Source organism: Alligator sinensis, unplaced genomic scaffold, assembly GCF_000455745.1.
Source record: "Alligator sinensis unplaced genomic scaffold, ASM45574v1 scaffold354_1, whole genome shotgun sequence".
NCBI classification, from domain to species: Eukaryota; Metazoa; Chordata; order Crocodylia; family Alligatoridae; genus Alligator; species Alligator sinensis.
The window spans coordinates 431973-447585 of NW_005842200.1; the positions used below are offsets into that span (position 1 = coordinate 431973).

At 39.5% G+C, this 15613-nt stretch overlaps 1 protein-coding gene across 9 annotated transcripts in view; it reads left to right on the plus strand.

Moving 5' to 3' along the window:
- Nucleotides 1–15613, plus strand: part of TENM3 (teneurin transmembrane protein 3) — a 540570-nt gene that overhangs the window by 411942 nt on the left and 113015 nt on the right. For all 9 annotated transcript variants that reach the window (XM_025207579.1, XM_025207580.1, XM_014521286.2 and 6 more), the window contains 2 exons: nt 1448–1570; nt 10994–11208. In XM_025207579.1, the coding sequence (XP_025063364.1) occupies nt 1448–1570; nt 10994–11208 (338 nt within the window). The remainder of the gene's footprint in view (nt 1–1447; nt 1571–10993; nt 11209–15613) is intronic.

Consider the following 15613-nt stretch of genomic DNA (forward strand, 5'->3'; position numbering starts at 1 on the left):
TCTTAAGCAAGAACTGCAGGATCAGGTCCAGGGTCAATACAGAAAGACCAGGGTCAATACAGAAAGTATTAAAGATGGTACCAAATGGGATGAAGGGATGCATTTCAAAAGTATATAGAAGGGCTGAATGAGATGTGCATGATGGAAGGAAAAAAAGGGAGAGAGAAATGGGAGATAGTGCTTTAACTTTTTAATATTTTGTATTCATTTAAAAAACTCAAGCTAAAGTGCACTGGCTAGCATACTTCCATACACCAATATCACTCTCAGACTTAGCACTAGCAATAGTATTTTATAGATGACTACTGTTGCAGAGTCAGCGAATAATGTTATTTCCTGTGGGCTACAAAACTAACGGAGACTGTTTAAAATAAAATCAGGTTTTGATGGTATGGTAGGTTCTTTGGGAGAAAACAGACCTTAGATATTAAGAAGATTGAGAATATTTCATATCGCAGAAAAAACAATTTTATAGTAAAACAAATTTTTGCTATAGAAGTCTTAGACAATGGGATTAATGAATCCCTGGTTCTAAAGGGTACCACTCCACTGAAGTCAAACAAGTACAGCCTAGTAATACCAGAGACAAATGTTTCTTACTGTTTTTTTTAATTTGTTGTACATTTACACTTGATGTCTTAATTTTTAAGAAAAAAGTTGGGAAAAATTAATCATCTCCAGTATCCTGTCTCAAATGTTACACTGTCTTCTTTTGTGTAACATCTGAGGACAGCAGAATCTTTAATGTATTTAGCTTCCTTCCATTCCTGACAGATAAGGAAATGTTTTCCTGAGGCAGTGATTAAGTAACTTGCCTGAGGCCACATAGGAAGTCTGTGACAAAGAAAAGAAGCGTGCATTGCTCTCTAATCACAGGCGTGTACACTCGTCTCTCAAGTCACAGGCTACCATCCTCCCCCTGAAACCATCTTTCTCTCTGTGTCTTGTTACTTTTGTTTCATCCTGCTAGCTGATCAGAACATACCCATGTCTTTATAGAATTATTTATTCTAGGAAATTGTTTTAGGAATCTCTTTTCAAAACTGAAGTGACTTCTCTGTCCAGAGGTTTAGGGATGGAAAGGCAAAAGGGCACAATTAGAAGCTGTCCTCTTCATGTTAATGGGACATGCATAAAAGACTCAAGGTAAGAGCAGATGTAGTGAGTGCACAGTTAGTCTGAATGACTGGGCTGTTGCTTAACAGAGTTGATTGCCAACTGTATTGACACATAGCACTATGTCATTAAAGTGTATGTGCAGGAATTCCTTTGTGGTATATGCAATGAAAACTGCATATGTTAAAATAATGCTTATTCCTATTATTAGATATTTTTAACACTGATCTTACTGTTCTGATTCAAAACATGGCAATTTCATTGTCGGTGCGACTCATCACTGTAATTAAAGGCACCAAATATTTAAATTATATGTATTCTTTGCCACCAGCAATGCATCTGTTTGGCCTCAACTGGCAGTTACAACAAACTGAAAATGACACGTTTGAGAATGGAAAAGTGAATTCCGATACTGTGCCAACACACACTGTATCGGTACCTTCTGGCGAAAATGGTAAGTGAGGCCCTAATTTCATCTAGTTCCTTTTTTTAGGATATCCTTTCCTTGAACTTGTGTTGCATTTGCATCAATTATTTATAATCTTGTTCTTTTTCAGCCTTGTAGATTTTAAGTACAAGACAGTTTTAACACAGTCGCAGTACTATATGAGTGTAAACCATTAGCATTTCAGAGTGGAAGGGAGCACATCTTTCCTCCCACAGGTGGAGGGAACGACACCAGTAGCCGTCCTCACCAGCTGAGCATCAGTTTAGTGCATTGTAACTTTTGGCCTCTGTAGCTAAGAGAAATACCATGGATGGTTTTGGTGGAAGAGATGAGATATCATTGTATCACTTTATAGCTTATATAATGTTGACTCTGTCATTAGTAAGTAGAACCGATTAGGCATTTTCTAATACAATTGTTTTTCATTGGAAAACGTTGATTCTTCTGCAGCTGGAGACTTCAGAGGCATAGGCTTGTGGGGCCTGGGTCACACACTGGGTAAGCCACACACTGAGTAGGGCAGGCCCTTCTAGGATTCCTTCTGCACCTTGCAGGCTGCACTGGCGGCCCACAGCCTCCCTCACTTCCTGGGCATCACTGGTGGCACATGGTCCCCTGTGCCAGTGGCAGGCAGGCACTCTGGGCCCTCCCCAACTGCGCAGAAGTGGGAAAGGCAGCTGCAGGGGCCTGAGAGGTTCATATTAACTGCTCCTGGGCTGTATGCAGCCTGCAAGCCATGTGATGGCTCCATAGGCCTCTCATTGGACAGCCCTGCTCCAAAACAAACTTCCCTGCAAATGTATGTACTTGGCAGTCATTTTCCTGGATGGGAAAGATTCAAAGATTGGAGCCCATATCATAATGAATTCTTATTGCAAGTAATTAGAAATGATTTAGAACTGTAACACTTGGAAGACCTACAGTATCTGGGTCAGACCTGACAAGGAGGGGCTAATTCAGAGAAATAAGACTACCATATGATGTTTCAAAGTTCTGTGGTTTCCATTAACTCTGACTAGTTTCCAGAACAAAATCCTTGTTTATTCCAGAGGGAAGTAAAACCTACTCCTGAGAGAACAATGCCATAAAAAACTGCGAGAGAGATTTTTTTTAATGTCCTCTTTTGGTTAATCTCTGTGAAGAGGACAACATGCCTAGAGTTATTAAATTAATGCCTATATTGCCTGTGATTGAGGGTGGGGGAGACTTTGCTATATAATGCCTACTATTTTTTTCCTTTGAGTTCTGGTTTTATCTTTGACTTCTTACTGGAGTACAGTAGGCTATGCGTTAATCTGTTTTCCAGGGTAGGATAGGATATGTAGTCTTATCTTATTCAGCCAATATATACAGCCAAAATACTTTATTTATTTTGTTATAAGAAGCTTTTAAAACACAAACCACTTAAAGGAATTGTATTCATTTCACCTTTTCAGGTTGCCCTTTAAGATTCTTGAAACCTTTAAAAGCCCATGCACTTTTGGCTAGCAGGAGCTTTAAAATCAATAGTTTTTGAATGGAAAACTTGATTTAAATGTTTGATGAGTGTTGTATTTGTTTTGCTACAAAAAATCCATTTTCCCCTTCACAAGGTGCAGCTGATCTCCCCTGGAAATTTCCCCAGTAGAGGCTTCTTCCTTCTCACAAAGGAAGAAGAAGCTTCTACCAGCATTTAATATCTTGATTTTTTTTTTTCAAATCACCCCAACTCAAATTATAGAAACAATATAGCTTAGTTCCATCTCTGTCATCTTCTAGTCTTGTGAAGCCTGTCTAGTAAAGCTCTCTGTGTCTTTCTCCTCTCATTTCCTTTTGCCTAGTTCTCTGACTTAGGTGCCTGTACTTAGGTATCCATTATCTCTACCCGTGTATGGGTGGTTTCTTTCTTATAACAAGCAATGGAAAGAAGCTACTGCGTGTGTAATGAATCTACACACACACACACACACACACACACACACACACACACACAGAGTGCAGTGGTGGCTGACAGAGTTGCTGTATTCATCAGCCATATCTAACTAATACTTTTTTCATATAAAACTTTTTTCTTATTGTTGTTTTTAATTCTATAAAACAAGTAAAAACCTGCTGGTACAATTCCTTGTCTTTGGAAATAATAGGGAGTGATATGACAGTCAAATTATAATAACAAATGACATTTTTAGGCTCTGTTTCTTCCAAAGATCCCCAAATCCTGTAAATCCTTCATTGGGATAATTTAATCTGTTGTAAAATGCTTTCACCTGTAGATTTGGAAGGTAATGGTCATTTAACAGGTTATATCATCAGTGCATGACAGGAAGATGGGCAAGGTTCTTTGGGTAGATGTGATATCTTTTATTAGATCAACTGAGTAGTTGGAAAAAAGTTCTTAGCAAGCTTTTGGACGCAGTCACCCTTCTTCAGGCATAGGAAGCCTCTGCTGTTCTGAGACTTCAAGGAATGAGAGAAGCTAAAAGTGTGACAGGATGTCAGTGAGAATGTAAATAGGTAGAACTTAGGGGGAAAAAAAGGTAAAGAGGGGGGGCTGGTGCGAGCAGCGACTGCCCGCAGAAGCCAGTAGCAGCTTTGGCAGCAGCCAATCTCGGGGCAGGGGCACGTGCCCTGCACCCCCCCACCCCCGGTTGCCTTTGGGGCCAGTGTGCATGTGGCGTGTGGGGCTGGATCTGGCATTGCAGGCAGCACAGTGGGTCCATCTGAGGCGCCTCATACAGTTCAAACCTCGGCCCCCTGTGTTGCATGCAGTGCTGGGACCAGCTGTGTGCCGCAAGTAGTTCACGTCCCAGGCCAGCCCCTCGTGCTGCATGCAGAGCATGCCCCTTCAGCTGGGGCTCTCTCAAATGCTTTACAAAGCATTTGTGATCCTGTACCAGCGCCCATTTGGGGTCGGTAGATTCTATATTCATTTCGTAAAAAGATGAATGGGGCATAGATAAACTAAAAACCGCAATACTCATCAAAGCTAAGAATATAAATATAGGAGTCCTAGCTTTACGTGTTTTCAACTGATAATTTGGAATCATTCCCTAAAACATGCTCTTGGCATCATTTTACATATGTCATCTGAACACGTACAGTGCAAAAAAAACCTTTATAACAGTTTTCACTTGCTTGATTGTAAAATGAAGAAAATGTATTCCAGCCCCCACCCCCAATTTTGACTATCCCTAAATTGCATACTTTGGGAATTAGAACACTGAGGTCACTTAAATATTACAAGCAAATTAAAATACATTAGACTTTAACTGCCACGTGTATGTATCAAGCTTTTTTTATTGTTTATAGTACTTCATGTTAATGAAATGTTTAATAGTTTCTTAATTAGATGCTGTATTGATTTTTCCAGAAAGGTACATTTGTAAGGAAGATTTTGATTTCATTTGTTTTGTGATGCCTGTAGAATTAACTAGTGATTCTCAGTTATGACTGATGGTTATTTGTAGAAGGATATACAGAAGCCCACCTCAAACATTGCACAGTAGGAGGTCTGAAACCAAGGTTATAGGAGGAATTAGAGTGTGTGCTATTGATTGTCTATAAATCTAGCCTTGTCTCCTGATATTCTAATTAGTGTTGCCTACAAAGGAAGGACTTGAAATTATAGTGTCAGTTACAATAAAATAATTTTATCAGTTATACTCCACAACAGTTACCATTAATCTTTTTAATGTTTTGTTTACTTGGTGTTTTTTAATATTATGAATGTGAATTTTAAGTACTTCTTTCCCAAATTATCCCATAGAACATTAGTAAATATTCTGAAAAGTTTTTTCAAGTTCATGAAAATTTTAGAAACTGTCTGAAACTATTTATATTAATTGAATTTTCATAAATACCTAAGAACCACTGAAAACATTTATTTACAGTTGAATAACAGTTGAGTTTATGGTACAATGAAATTCAACAAACAGAATGCATAAATATTTTGGCTTAAAGTATTTGATTTAAGTGTCTAAACCTTTATTTTATTTTGTTTATTGTTTCTGTAAAGTTAGGGAGAGGAACGGTATTTCTGGCTATTTTTTGAAGGGAAGAGGACTGGAAGGAAAACACTTTGAGGTTTTTGTCAGATATTTCTGTCCTTTGGACTTATGGTGAGAAGTAGTTAGCTGTGCTAGTCTCAAGACAGGCAGAAGGCAGGGTAGATCTGCACTGTATAGACTAACTAAGTCAGAGATGTATAGCATAAACTTTATTACAGTGATTCTCAAGGGTGCTGTGGGGTGCCAAACATTAGCACTGTTAGGTTTACAAATACGATTCACAAGATAAATCCAGAGATTTCAGATAGAAATCCATAGTTGTGGTCTTTCTGAGTTCTTTACAACAGAAAAACTGCTCTATTATTTTTCTGTGGTCAGAAAGAGTGAAAACAAAGAGCTGGCATTTTCCAAGAGGTGTCTCAAGTCTATCCAGGGGTGTCTTGAGTTTAAAAAAGGTTGAGAACCACTGATCTATGAAGTGCAAATTCACCCTGGTTTCTGTTTGGACTTCTGAGACATGCTGCATTATACAAATGAATAGGACTTGTGTTTGAATCATTTAGTCTAGAATCCTAGAAGCATAGAAAATTAGGGTTGGAAGAGACCTCAGGAGGTCATCTAGTCCAGCCGCCTGCTCAAAGCAGGACCAACCCCAACTAGATCATCTCAACCAGGACTTTGTCTTGCCAGGTCTTAAAAACCTTAAATGATGGAGAGCCTACAACATCTCTGGGTAACCTGTTCCAGTGTTTTTCTACCCTTCTAGTGTGAAAGTTCTTCCTGATATCTAACCTAAACTCCCCTTGCTGCAACTTGAGACTGTTGCTCCTTGTACTGTCATGTGCCACCATTGAGAACAGTCTAGCTACATCCTCTTTTGAACCCCCCTTCAGGTACTTGATGCCTGGTATTAAATCCCCTCTCAGTCTTCACTTCTCTAGACCAAATATGCCTAGTTTCCTCAGCCTCTCCTCATGTGCCCCAGCCTCCTCACCATTTTCATTGGCCTCCACTGGACTCTCCAATTTGTCCACATCCTTTCCATAGTGGGGTGCCCAAAACTGAACACAGTACTCCAGATGTGGCCTAACCAGTGCTCAATAGAGGGGAATAATAACTTCCCTTGGCCTACTGGCAACACACCTACCAATGCAGCCCAGTATGCCATTAGCCTTCTTGGCAACAAGGGCACACTGCTGGCTCATATTCAGCTTGTCCTCTGTAACCTCCAGGTCCTTCTCTGCAGAGATGCTGCCTAGTCAGTCAGCTTCCAGCCTATACGCATGGGATTGTTCCGTCCTAAGTGCAGGACTTTACACTTGTCTTTGTTGAACCTCATGAGATTCCTTTTGGTTCAGTCCTCCAATTTGTCTAGGTCTCTCTGAATCCTAGCCCTACCCTCTAGCATATCTACTATTCCCTCCAGCTTGGTGCCATCTGCAACTTGCTGAAGATGCACTCTATCCCATGTTCCAGGATGTTGATGAGATATTGAACAAAACTGGCCCCAGGACTGACCACTGGGGCACTCCACGTGATACTGGCTGCCAACTAGACACTGAGCCATTGATTACTACCCTCTGAGCCCAATGATCCAGCCAGTTTTCTATCCACCTTTACAGTTCATTCATCCAGCCTGTACTTCCTTAGCTTGCCTGTGAGAATGTTGTGGGAGACTGTATCAAAAGCCTTGCTAAAATCAAGGTACACCGCATCCACTGGTCGCTGTGCATCCACAGAACCAGTCATCTCATCATAGAAGACAGTCAGGTTGGTCAGGCATGATTTACCCCTGGTGAATCCATGCTGACTGTTCCTAATCACCTTCTCCTCCAAGTGCTTAGAAATGGATTCCTTGAGGATTTCCTCTGTGATTTTTCCAGGGACTGAGGTGAGGCTGACTGGTCTGTAGTTCCCTGAATCCTCCTTTTTCCCTTTCTTAAAGATGGGCACTACATTTGCCCTTTTCCACTGAAGAACCTGATCTATACAGACACTACAGAGCCAGATTTAAGTAATGCACTTTTTCTTTCAGTAAAGTGCATTTAGGCCTTTTTGGAGTTTTTTTTTTTAAAGTGTGTAAGCAGCCTAAGATGTTAAAACAGAAGTGATGAAAACATCAAGATTCATGTTATGCCTGTTAGGGCACAACAGGGAATTGTTAAAAACTGTTTCAAAGCCTCCTTCTTAAGAAGGCAAGTGGATGCCACAGTGACAATTTGGAGAGGGGTGATGTTAGTGTGCGAGAGGGTTGTAAGAAGCAGTATGTCCAGTTGGCTCCCATTTGATAGTGAAGTAAGAGAGGGGTGCAGTTGCACTTGTTACCTGCAAGGGGAAATTAGCCTACTAAAATCTGGAAATTTCTGCACAGTGGGCAAGGCAAGGCAGGATATCTTATAAAGTGGGCCTGACCAATTTTGCCAAACTGGCAAAAACTCACCTTATTTTCATTCTTCACAGGTGGTTGTTTTTCATTCCCTATGAAGTAACTGTGAAAGTGGCAAATCAGTACTGCAAATAAGTGTTTATTATATCAGTGTAAATTTATATGATAAAACAGGCCTAAGAGAAGTAGGTGGTAGAAAACAGATGATTAAATAAACTGAAGTAAATAAATGCAGGCTCATTTTTCCAGAGGAAAAATACAAAAGCTGTGAAAGCTTGTTAAGGAGAAAGTTAGAAAAGATGAACTGTCATCATAAGGAGAGTAGAAAATTGGTATCTCTGGATTCTTCAAGATCAGATATTCTACAGTGTCTTGAAAAAGCAGTACATAGATCAGTTTGATTCTGCAAGTGAGATGTGTTTAATGACTTCAACACCATTGATACATAGCTGTGATGATGATATACATCCCAGTACTGAGCTTTTTTGTAGTCCTTCAATATCCATTTAATTGAGGGAGCAGTCCACTCATCGTCAACATGAAAAATGACAAGGATCAATTGTGATCTTGATGAGTGTTTCAAATGGTAATCCATTTTTTTGTATTTTAACTTTTTCCAGAGAAGATAGCATCGCTGTTTGTTGCATGAGGTGATGGATAATTGTGAAAGTAAATCATAAAAAACAGGACAGTAGTATTCAGAATGTCAGTTTCTTAAAAGTTTTCCCTGCACATGTGTTCAGACAACTTAAAAATTGATCAAGTTTGTTCTAACACATTTAAATTGGTTTGGTTGAAACTTTGTAGTAGACTGAGTGCTGAAATGTTAAAAATAATAATGGTTTATAGGACTTTGACTACACTTCAGTTTTTTATATTGATTCCATCAAGTTTAATCTAGACTAGAAAATGCATGTGTTAAAGTGCAAGTCTTGCTCATACCAGGATTCTAAAATATAGTAGTTAAAATGTACTAGCTAAACATCTTTAATGAGCCTGAAACAACTGCTTCAGGTTTCACTTGTTTAAGTTGTCCATACCAGCTAGTCCCTAGTAATAAAATCCAAAGAAAGTGACATCCAGAATGAGGTCTCAGTCTATGGATTTGGTAACTGGAAATTGGTCAATATCTGAGTTTGAAACAGGCTTGATGCAAAAGAACTCAGTTAGATATTCCAGGTTTGATGCCGATTATTAGTCTAAACCACTCTCTTCATGCTTCAACCTTATTGGCTGCATTCCTTAAAGTTGGCTTAGTGAATTGGTAAGAGGACACCTCCGCTAAACATCATTGTCTTTGCTAGTGAGTTAATGAAGCAGCTTTATGGAGTCTTTGAGGGATTCTGCTTCCTGCACTATTCTTCCCAAAGTAAATGTAGTAGTAGACTGGCAGTGCCTTGACTTTCCTTGATAAGATGACCAACAAGCTTCCATTTCTTCTCCGGCACTTGGTATCTGGGACTTTTTAGTCTTTAGGGTTTCCTGTCTCAGTTCTCAGAACCTCTTTTGTCTACTGATGATTTTTTGGGGTGCCTAAGTGTCACATTTGTTAGGTCCCTAAGAACAGCTTCTTCTCAGGTGTTTCTTGCAGCATGGCTGGAGCATTGTAGAAAAAGTAGTAGTAGTAAATAGTAGCATATTGTGATAACGCCCAAAGGCTGTAGGGATTAGGCCCTTATTGCTTTGAACGCTGAACAAACAATTAAAGGGTTGTGGTGTTAATTTTTAATTTGGGCAATTTGAATTTAGTATAAGGATATCTATTCACAACTTGGCAGATAGTGGAAATAGTAGCAGTTATCAAGTTTTACCCATTTTGTTCTGTTCTGTTGGAATTTGCTAGTACTCTCATGTCCAGTTTAAAGTAACAGTTCAGTTTTTAAAGGCTTAAAATGCTGTGAATTTACTATTATATATGTTTTTTCACTTGAAGTTCTCTGTTATGTTTTATGTGCACTGCTTTGCTTTTTTGAACAGTCCTTTAGAAGAGAATAAGGAGAGACACATTTATCTAGGGAGAGTACCACAAAAAGCCTGAGATAATGTGGTGGTTACAGGGTTAGGAGCCAGGACCCCCTGAGTTGTGACTCTGGTTCTAACCACAGCTGCTTCTGTGGCCTTGAGCAAGCCATTTAACCTCTCCTCATCAGGTTAAACATTTATGAAATGTAAATACATTCTATAATTGTCTGTTTCTCAAGGTAATGTGAGAATGAATTTGTTAATGGGATGACCTCAGTTAACTTCAAAGGGAGTAGAGAGTGTGTGCTGCCTAACACCAGATTTGATGTATGTTATGGAAAGTGCCTGAGATAGAGGAGAGATGATAGTGTGTGTCTAGGTCTGTGGTTTTGGAACTATGTGAACCAAGTTGCTGGGTTCAAATACAGCCAGCTTTTGTGCAGTATAGTTCAGGGCATGAAAGTAGTCTGATTTATGAACTCCATAGGAGTTTTGAATCTGAATCTTCATGACTCAGGTCCATTTATAATAGAGAATACAGGGTTTGTTGTTTTTTCTCCACTTGGCTGGGTTGCTTTTAACAATACTTCAGAGAATCTTAGTGATGTTTAAATAAATGCTGTATTATTTAATTTAGTGAAAATTCTGTTGATGTTTTTGTGTTTTATAGAAGTAAACTGAAAAGCTTTTTAATCCGTTTCTCTTTAATTTGCACTTTGTAGTATAACTGTATGTGTAAAATGACTGATGAACATCATAGATAATCTTCCTTAAGAAATACTAAGAGACATACTTTGTAAGGTAATTACGTTCATAACAATCAAGCATGACGGTAAATCCTAAAAGAGTTTCCTTAAGAGAGAGATGTTGGGAAAGTCATAGTATATTGCCTGTGAAGGTACTTTTATGAGAGATCCTTGTTTTTGTAAGATTCATATGAGTAAATTCTCTGGGATATTGAATGTCTTCAAAAAAGTTCTGAAATAACAATCCATCTGAGATCAATCTAAATATTTGGCAACTTATTTAAAAGAAGACTGAAAACTAAAAGGGAATATTAATGTTTGATCTCTTAAAATTATTTTAACATCCCAGGAAAATTAGGGGGATTTGCACAAGAGAACAACACTATAGATTCTGGAGAGCTTGATATAGGCCGAAGAGCAATACAAGAGGTTCCTCCTGGGATCTTCTGGAGATCACAACTCTTCATTGATCAGCCACAATTTCTAAAATTCAATATCTCCCTTCAGAAAGATGCATTGATTGGAGTTTATGGTCGAAAAGGCTTACCACCTTCACACACTCAGGTAGGAGCTCTTTTCATTTAAAGCAGGAGAGTGTATTTGAAAACTGCCAGTTTTTATCTTTTTAAATATTTTATCTCTCAAGATTGAAGGCTTTTCCTTTTTGCTGTTTTGTTTCTGTATTGAACTTACATTATGTGAAAAATGTACAGCGTCTTTTTTGAATATTTATAGAGTTAAAAGATATTCTAAAATTTAAAATCTACAATGCAGGAGAAAATATTTTTCTGACCTGTTTTGACCATCTCTTTAGATCAAGCCTATTTAAAGATATACTTAATAAAGAATTTTCACATGCCTTCCTGGACCATACTGCAAAGACATATTTTTAAATTTAAAAGTAAATTTGTGTATCATATTGTAGTCGTGCAATTATCTGCACTCCTGTGTTTGTTTAGAAGCTCTACTAAACAATATATTGTATATTGTACTTATATATAGTACAAACTATGCATGATATTAGTCCAAAACCAAGCGACTTATGATTTACCATATAGTTCATTGGGCTGGGCCCCACAAGAATCAACAGCTTTTCAAGTCGTATTAATTATATGTGCCAGGCTGAGAGAAGGACAGCAGAGGTATTCTGGGTGAACTGTTTGGGGCCCCGTTTGGTAATGTTTGCCAGACATTTAAGGCTGGTGAAGAAACAGGAGTAATTGGAAATGGGAAAGAAAGGCACAGCTCAGCTGTGGGAGTGAAGAGGAAGTCAAAATGTATGAAGTGCTGTAGCTCATCATGATTTGAAAAATAGCTGGCACTGAGAACTGTCCTATATCACACTACCATATATCTTATTGAGGTGAGCTGGACTAACCTATCCTTGTGGTAGGTTCCCATCAGCATGTTTCCCCAATGTGGGCCATGTATTTTATAGTCAAGCTCAGTGTTGGCTGCATTTAATCTACTTCATAGTTGGTTTCTATTACTAAGCATGAGCTGCTTTGGCAGCAGTTTAATGGTAGTGTATTTAGTTCCTTATATGCAAATGTAAGACAAGGGAGTCTTTTCCCCATGCATCTTGAGGAAAACAACCTTTTCTTGTATTCGAGTAAATTTGGTAATAGGATAAGACCCATTGTCTTGGTTTAGATCATACTTAATACAGTCCAGTCTGTGGATGATTTCTTGTTCTGCAATTTTCCGTTCAGATTTCCTAGATAACAAATCTTTAAAAACAACGGCTACTATGGGGTCCATGATGAAATGACCAGGGATGTTAAAGTGTTGCTGGAGAGATACTGTTTGAGGGTGTGGGGCTGTCCTTAAACCAAGAGAGATTTGTTCCCTATTGCTACCTTGAGGTGACTGTCATTTTCCAAAAGGGGTTGGAATTCATTAATGATGTCTCCAGGGTTTTGAAGCTAAATGGATTCTGTTATTTTTGTCTCAAGGTTGCTGTTGTAGCATGTCAGAGCAGAGTCTGAGTCTGGCTGTCTTGATTTGAGTGGCTATGGTTTTAGGATTGTTTTGTAATTGTATGAATCCATGCTCCAGACCCTAAAAGTATGAATTCCAGTCAGTGGAATCAGAGCAGATACAACTGTAATGTAGAGCTGGCTGTAGATGATGAACCTAGTGGGATTCATGGAGGTCCTGGCATGGAGGGTAGCTGTAACCATTAGTTGGTTTCTGATACAGTGTGGTGGTGATACAGCCATTGCAAACTTTAGCAGTGATGTCCAAGAAATTTAATTTTATGAGTGGAATATTCCAGAGTCAGTTTGATGGAGGGGTAGAAGTTGTTAAAGTCCTGCTGGAGTTTCCCTAGAAATTCCTTCCTATGTGTCTATATGATGATGTCATTAGTGTACCTTAGATGTTATCAATAGGATTCTTTTTTGCCAGAGACCCCCCACAGCCAAAGATTGACACGGCCCCTCATCCAATTTGGTATCAAGTGAACTTTAATAGTAACCCCTAACCATTATTACAAGTTTCCTCCCTGTAATACAACCTGACAAGTGGCTCCTTAAGAAGTTATATCAATGACTTTCAGTGGTACTGACCTTGAGTCGTCCACTTCGTGCGTGGGATGTTTGTGTCTGGTTTTCCTGCAGTTCAAGCACAAATTCCATGTCCATCTCCCAACTCCCCAGAATAACAGCACAAACGCACACTGTTCCTTTGTTTGTCCATTGTTTTTATAACTTGCTCATCCCAAATTGTCCAATCTTCAGGTTCCTTACCTCATCTTTTTAGATAAGGTACTCCAATCCTTTTCAGTTTTTGGTTTTGTTTCCTTTTAGGGATACTGATGTACCTGGTTCACCCACTGTATCAGTCACAGCACTCACTTTTTCCACTGCCTTATAAGGCATTCTGTACAATTTTGTTGCTTAGATCTGGGAAGGCCTAAACCAGCGGTGAGCAAAATATGGCCTGCAGGCCACACCTGGCCCACCAAGTCATTCTATCCAGCCCCTGCGGGGCCCCTAAAAATTGAGAAAATTAATATTTATCTTCTTCTGGCTGCCTGTCAAAGATGATAGGAGCCAGGGGCAGCAGGACCCAGGGGAAGCTGGTGGCAGAACTAAACTCCTGCAGCAGCCAGTCCCAAGATGGTGACCAGGGGGTGCAGCACCTATCAATGGGCGGGGCTACCCGTGCGGCCCTCAGTGTCTTGCCAAAACTTGGTAAGCAGCCCTCTACCGAAAATAATTGCCCGCCCCTGGCCTAAACTATGGCTAAGAGCCTTAACATAACTCATTTTGCCTTAACATAACTCACAACAAGGACAGAACAGGAAAGTGTGATGAAAACAGAAGCAGTGTCCTTCTCAGAGATAATGTTCTTTATGGCTTGTAATCTATCCTCATGGAGGATGTTGGTGTACAGTGATGTAACGTCCATTGTAGGTAATATAGTAGTAGCTGGAAGCTTGTTAATGAAAGCTAGTTTCTTTAGAAAATCTGTGCTATTTTCAAATAGCTGGCAGCTCTGGTGGCATATGGGAATAGGATTAAATCAATGTAACCAAGAACTCCCTCTACAATGGTCCATTGCCAGAGATTGTGGGATATCCTGGGTTGCCATGTTTGTGGATCTTGGGAAATAAGTAAAAGTTGTCTGGCTTGTGTTTCTCGGAGGTGGAAGTATTTATCTTCTGTGTTTAAGAGTTGATTTAGTTTGTTGTGCTATTATGCCATAAAATCCATGTAAAACTGTTGAAAAGCTGTCTCTCTTGGCTTTCTGTACATATGATGTTTTGTCCATGACAACTGTGGCACCCCTTTATCAACCTGTTATATGGTAATATCAGGGTTGTTCTTAAGGCTGAGTTTGGCTCTCCATTCCACAAGACTGAGGTTGTAATGTAAGCATTGTTGGTTTTTAGCATTCTCTGAGTGGGCACAGAGGCACAAACAGTTTATAACCAGAGTGGGGCTGCAGTCCTCAGGTAAAATCCAGGAGCTGTCCTTCTTGTGCTCTATATGGGTCCAATCTGATTATTCCTGAGGTACGCATCAACCTTTCCTTTCTAATCGTTTGAGTTTGTTATACAGTTTATTTTTATTTTTGGAAACCATTTCAAAGCTGATAAGTTGAGAAATGAAGGATTAGTTACTAATGTATGCTTGCTTTAATTTATAGGTGAGGTTTCGTTGAGGTAGTTTGTTGGGAAAGAAGTGTCCACAATATTTTCATGAGTTGAAGCTAATAATATCAGTTATGGGTGCCTAACATTGGAAACTTAAATCTAGAGGCAAGCACCTAAAAATACAACTCCTTTCGCACATTCTCCTATACTACCCCATGCATGTGTACAGCCACTATTTCCACCTCCTTAAAATCCCCTTCCTTAAATTCATTTATTTTTATGACACCCAGCCGGATGATCAGGTGACTACTGCCTCTCATGTACAACACATTTATTTTCCTGTTACCCTGTCCTCCATGCTGAACAACTCCAGCTGTTCATTATTTTTTCATCTCTTTGTTGTGTGTGTTCCTAACTAAGACAGTAAAATGTATGGAGCAAGAATTGTCTTTCTGGTTGTAATACAAATAGTAATAACCTTAACTCTGCCTCCTTTCATTTTCACAAGATTATATTATCCACAGTATTGGACACAATACTATTGGACACAATATTCTCCATAATATAACACAGTAGCCTGTAAATATTTCAGTATGACATAATGAGGGGTAGGGGTGCACCAATACATAGTTTTGGGGCCAATACCAATAGCCGATATTTAAGAAGGCATATCAGCCAGTACCGATCCAATTTCTGATATAGCTGCGTCCAGCTGGTAAGTCCAGTGTGGTGGAAGGGGAGGGGAAAGGGAAGAGAAGGGATGGGGGGGCGCAGATTAGCGCCCCCCGCAGTAAGGGAGGGGGCAGGCGCAGGAGCAGGCACTGCCGAGGCAGGGGGAGGGCAGGAGCTGTGGCTCATGGGGGGGTG